The following is a 6,138-nucleotide window of genomic DNA, read 5'->3' as shown; positions in this document are numbered from 1 at the left end:
TCGTGGATCACAGCTACTCACCGGGCTGAAAGTGTCTCGGCCCAGACTGCCTTTGCTGTTCAGACTGCCGATCTCCGTCTGTGAGCTGGACTGTGACATGCCCTCGAAGAACGGCCTGAACAAACAGCCACATAAGAAAACTGTATTCAAATTTTGTTTTTTTAATATCTCTCCGTTAGTGACTCCGAAAACAAAACCATACTTATTCGTTCATTATCCAAAGTAGGAACCAAACCTTAATGACCGAGAAACAACAACAACAACACACAACTAGGAGAAGCTCATCAGTAACTTAGGAGTCATGTGACTGTTATTTTAATACTAAAGCGCCTTCGCTTTGTGTCACAACACTAACTTCACCACTTATAAAAGCTGATTTAGACACTTAGGTGTTCATAAAACTAACAAAATTGATAAGACAACAATTAGTAAGACAAAGTGAGTCTGTGGTACTGAATGAGCCAACACAGCAGCAGGTCTGGGTTTACGTGTTATGACCGTGTCCGTGCTGTTACCTTAGTTTAGGTTTGGGTGTGCTGAGGATGCTGTCGGTCTCCTCCATCTCCGGCCCACTGTCACTGGGATTGTACATCTCCAGACTGTCGTAGAGCTCGTCCAGGTCCTCCTCCACCTCCTGGATCTGCTCCCTGGACACGTGCTCCAGACCAAAACCAACCTGGATGAGACACATAGGAGACAAAATAACCAACTGACACCTGGAGAGAGTAGAAGACACACTGGCCATGGCTTTGATACCCTGCAGTTCAGCAATCTATTCACTTATATTATTAACTACTACACAGGAGAGATGTGTTGATCCCAAAAGAAATACTGAACACACCTTACTGCAAGTTTATCCTGCTGACATCAAAACACAAAGCTCTGCAAGTCTGAGAGGTCACATATGAAGTAAAGTCAAAGTGAAAGAAGAGAGATGCCTCCATGACAGCAACCCTGAGGTCAGGCTGTTCTGTTAGCTGCTGCTTCTGTTGATAAAGAACGACCCCAGATGCAGAAGTGTGAGCAGCGCGAGATCAAACACACACATTCGGTTGACGGAGTCATTCCAGAAGCACATAAACACATTAAACACAGACACGTTTCTGTTCTATTTTAATCTACAATGCGTTTGGTTTTCAGCACGCAGCTGAAGCTCAGTTGTTGTGCCACATCTGTCCCACACGTCTCTCTGCATCCTCAAGCCTGAACTAATACATGTTCAGAAACATGTGTGAAGCGACTACAATCTGAACCTTGCACATGAAGTGGACATGGACACGGCGCATACCTCGTCAATGACTTTGAACCTTTTCAGCAGGGCAACAAACTTCTGCTTGATGTTGGGTTGCTGCAGAGAAAGAAAATGGGAAAAACAATGAGGACGACACGAGACACTCGGGACGGATGTTCACGTTTCTGTGAGTGAGGTGATGTTAGCAAAGTATAACGTATTATTTCTGGCTCACACTTTTTCTGCAGGTGGTGTAACAGTGAGAGCCGCTTCATAAAAAAAAAAAAGAGGCCTCATGTGACCAAACACACCAGCATACTGCATGAGACGCAGCTCGTGGAGGAGAGATTATTGAAAAATGTGGTGAAATCTCCCCGTTGGTTTAAAACTCCCATTACTGTCACTAAAATCGGAGCCCTCCACACATCTTAATATGACTTACAACTGTGTCATATTAACATAATTACAGTACAAACTAGGTGCTGTTACGCCGTATACTATGTGACAACACAAATTTATCAGCAATTGCAATCTTGGGACTGTTTACACCACGGTAGCAATCCCCTTAACATCTTGGGTGTAATGGGCCCATTGTGAGCGATGAACAGGACAGATTTATGTCCAGATCGGATTCATACATAATTTGTGGATCGCTGTGATGAGGTACTTTGATTTGTTAGATGATTTTCATTTGCTGCATTAGTCAAAAAGCCAGACGTTTCTGTCTGGTTATTTAATCCATTAAGCAGCTTCTGAATCGATCCAGAGAACCAACTTGTCACAACATACTACAACACTGGTATATTACAACCCTGGGGAAAATGACAAATATCATGACCTCATCCGTTTTCATGGTGCTTACACATGTAGCCGATGAAACTGACCTTTACTCGTTTTTCTGGCAGATACAAAGTTTGTCAGGCTGAATGATCCGTTCTAATTTCTTATTGTTTCTTAATGTGCAGGAAAAAACGTGGACGTAAAACGTGTGTAAAAAAAATAATAATTTTGAATAAATCCCAGGACATTAGGTTTTTATTTGGTTATTAAAATGACAGAAAAACATATATAAAAAGATATTAAAATAAACTTTGCAGCGCGAACACTGCAGTATAATGGTTTATTTTTTAGAAATATTAAAAGGGGCTCTGGTGGATAATCACAAGCTCATTTCTCTCCAGTTTTTCTCTTCATTTTCTATCTGAGATCTACAGCTTCTTACTAAGGGAAGAGATGAGACAATGTTTTAAACAATCCCCTGAGTGTTTTTGGTCCAAATCTGTAACGATGAGCAAAGCAACGGGGGTGGATGTCTGTGTGGCTGTAGTGTTCTGGAGCTCGCGTGCCAATTTGCTTCTGGAAAGTGGAAGACGTTTGACTTCATGCTGGATTCTGGGGATGTAAATGTTTTTGTATATGTGTGTGTGTGTGTGCACGCTTGGCAGTTGGTCTGTTCTGAGTGTGTAATTGTGTTCAACAAATAGGTGTTGTTCAACTGCAGCAGTGCAGAAGTCACAGGCGGTGATGTTGGGGAACAGGAGTGACAGTCTCACTGAGACCTCTACTGAGGAGCGCCATTAATAACCTGCTGACACACACTCCTGCTGACAAACACACACACACACACACACAATCCAAATAGGCTGCTTTCCTTCTCTCAAATTGCAGGTCCATTGTTACCTACAATCTGGTGTTAATCTTTTTTCTATATTTGTGCTGAGTGTTCGTGTATGTCTGTGTGTGCGTGTCCATGCATCACAGGATGTGGTGAGTGTCACTGTGGCCGCTTGTGGTGAGCTGTCTCAATGTTTTCCTCCCAGATATTCGTCCTGAACATGCATCGAGAAAGAGAGGGAGAAAATGGATTTATAGAAAAACCGAGGGAGGGAGGGGAGTAGAGCAGCAGAGGTGGAATGAGGTGAGGCAGGAGGCAGCAGAGGGGGAGGGTTGAGGAGTCCAGTCAAATCTAATTTATGTGGCTATTCATGAAGCGGGTTTGCTGCAAAATGCTTTCTGGACAAAACAAGCAGGGAGAGAGAGATGGAGCGGATGGACGAACAAGATGAGGCGAGGGGGGCGGTTTTCTTACTCTGGTGATGGCAGCGTTGGACGGCAGCTTACGTCTCGGCTTCTTCTTCCTCACCTCCTCTTCCTCATCATAGAGGTCCTAAGAGTGGAGGGGACACAGGAGGAGGAAATCATGATAAAGTGACACAGAGCGGAAAGAGGAACCCAACAGAATGCACCCAGCTGCTTTACTAACTACGAAGACAAAAGAACGACCACGTTTCTGAGCCGTTTCTAAGACTTCAGTAGAAAACAAGAGCCACACATGGGTTAGGGAAAAGTAAAAGCACAGAGTTAGAGACTAAACTGTTATTTTTGATCTTTTCATCAATTTGTTAACAATAAAGAAAAAAGTAAAAACACCAGCCTTTTCCTTTAACTTCATAGTTGTGGACATTGTTACGGTCAATCACCTTGTATCCTAAGCTGATTAGGTTAGAGTAACCGTGACTGCTATATTAATTGTTCATTGCAGCCATTGTCATACAGCACACCTGTCCAGGAATGGGGTCATCGCTGCCCTCCTGTTCGGACGAGTAGCTCTCCTCCTCTTCTTCAGAGTAGTTGTCGATGTCTGGAGAACGATCTGAGGATACAGACACAAGAGAAGAACTGAAGGATACGGACACGCCGACACAGGGAGGAGGGACAAACACAGAAGGAGTTAAGATGATGGGAGGATTCTCACCAGACATCTTGGCTTTGGGTCCCTCGTGGTCGATGGGCTGGCTGGACAGGGAGTAGACTCTGACCTCAGCGACGGGCACCGAGGCATCCTTCAGCTGGCTGTGGAGCCCCAGGACCTGAGCCCCCTCGCTGGGGTGCTGCATCACCTGGAGGAAGGAAGACAGATCAGAGTGGGTCAGATCACAATACTGCAAGTTCACGTAAACCTCATTAGGGTATAGTGTTCAAACTGTTTTTCCATCCAGCCAAGTAGCATCTGCAGAAAACCATGTAAGAATAGTCACATGGGGGCAGCACAAAGACAAATGAGATATTGTTTCTGTCCACATGGCACTTTCAGAAGATTTGTTTATTTTGTTGAGTCCAAAGAAAGGAAACAATATCATGCAACGCTGCCTTTAAAACCAGGATAAAAGAAAGCACAGTAAGGTACATCATCAGGGAGCATCCTGGATGGTGTCTGGAATCACATGATATGTTCACTATCACACGATAATGAAACGAGGAGGAAAAAGGGGAGGCTGAAGAAAACAAACAAAAGCAGCAGTCGGAGAGAAACCACAGATGAAACGTGAATATGTGAGGCGGCAAAGACCATCACGCCTCCTGTGTGTGTGTGTGTGTGTTTCTAAATGGTGACATCCAGCCTATGTCGGCAGTCTGGTCACACTCCCAGAGTTAATGAAGTCTGTGCAGCCTATTACGGAGACAGCACCACACTGAATAGAGACATTGCTGATATACTTTCCATTCATTTGGCTGAGGATTAGCCAACCTGCGTCAGATGCTGTACACGATGCTGGCACCACCATCATAATGTGCATATTTATTGAGAAACACTGAAGAGTTAAACTACTGCATTAAATCATGTCATGCATTATCTTGAACAGCATGCACGGACTTTTCTTCTAAAACACATTTATCACACTGATAATCACAGCGTTACGTGTTCTGGGTGCCAGAGAAGCTGAAGCCTGAACATGACGTCGCATATTAAGTTTTGTTAGGTAAAGAATTTAATGTGTTTGTTAAAAATAATGAGTACAACTTTTTCTCTTGTGGCAACAGAAGCTTCTGAAAGTCCCAATAAAATGAAAAGTTATTTCTTCGTCTTGTTGGCCAGACGTCGCAGAAACAAAAAAAAGCACATGCACGGCGAACAGATTTTAAACTGTCACACTGATTTAATCTCACTTCATTTTACGCCTTGTAAAATAAAAGATCTTTAGTGGTGACATCATGGTGCACTTAAAAATAACAACTAACAATAATATCAGATCATTAAGCCTCCTCCTCGACCACTGACATCACATAAAACAACAGATCTGTTGTGGAGTCTATATATTTACAGCGCTTTAAAGCCAGACTATGTCTATTGCTGTGTAATGTCAAGCTCATATACTATAATACTTTTGTATTATTTTAAGTAATGTTTTGAATGCAGGATTTATACTTGTTAACGAGCATTTTTACACTGTGGTACTGATACTTTTACTTAAGTAAACAGTCTGAGTACTTCTTCCACCACAGGTTTTGCTGCTACACCCTTAGTTTGGGACGACCAGTAACTTATTAACTTAACTCGGAGTGTACCAGACACCCTGGACCCCCTGCAGTATGCCTACCGGCCCAACAGGGCCACCTCAGACGCCATCGCGGCTGCACTCCACTATTCCCTTTCTCACCTGGAAAATGGAGACTCCTACATCAGGATACTCTTCATTGACTACAGCTCCGCCTTCAACACAGTTGTCCCCCACAAACTCACCCACAAACTGTCCACACTAGGTCTGGCACCCCCCCTTGACTTTCTGACTGGCAGGCCCCAGACTGTCAGGATTGGCAATAGGACTTCAGCCAGCATTGTTACAAACACTGGCACCCCACAGGGATGTGTCCTCAGTCCCATCCTCTACACCCTGTTCACCCACGACTGTGTGGCCTCCCACAAAGACAACATCATCCTGAAGTTCATGGACGACACCTCAGTGATAGGTCGCATCACTGGCAGGGACGAAGCAGCCTGCAGGAAGGAGGTGGCCGGTCTGGTGTCATGGTGCAAGGACAATAATCTCAGCCTCAACACGGACAAGACGAAGGAGATGATAGTGGACATGAGGAAGGAGAGGAGATCTCATTGGCCACTGTTCATC

The 6,138-nt window shown here is 44.2% G+C and overlaps 1 protein-coding gene across 6 annotated transcripts in view; it reads right to left on the bottom strand.

The window, feature by feature from the left end:
• pacs1 (phosphofurin acidic cluster sorting protein 1) overlaps positions 1 to 6,138 on the bottom strand; it is a 48,064-nt gene that overhangs the window by 11,275 nt on the left and 30,651 nt on the right. For all 6 annotated transcript variants that reach the window (XM_020619678.1, XM_020619679.1, XM_020619683.1 and 3 more), the window contains exons 5-10: positions 3,987 to 4,131; positions 3,793 to 3,884; positions 3,321 to 3,398; positions 1,289 to 1,348; positions 516 to 676; positions 22 to 115 (exon numbers count right to left, since the gene is read on the bottom strand). In XM_020619678.1, coding sequence (XP_020475334.1) covers positions 22 to 115; positions 516 to 676; positions 1,289 to 1,348; positions 3,321 to 3,398; positions 3,793 to 3,884; positions 3,987 to 4,131 — 630 coding nt within the window. The remainder of the gene's footprint in view (positions 1 to 21; positions 116 to 515; positions 677 to 1,288; positions 1,349 to 3,320; positions 3,399 to 3,792; positions 3,885 to 3,986; positions 4,132 to 6,138) is intronic.

The sequence above is a fragment of the Monopterus albus genome, unplaced genomic scaffold (genome assembly GCF_001952655.1).
Source record: "Monopterus albus unplaced genomic scaffold, M_albus_1.0 scaffold225.1, whole genome shotgun sequence".
Lineage (NCBI taxonomy): Eukaryota > Metazoa > Chordata > Actinopteri > Synbranchiformes > Synbranchidae > Monopterus > Monopterus albus.
Note: the sequence above shows the minus strand (reverse complement) of the source record. Positions and strands in the feature narration are given on the sequence as shown.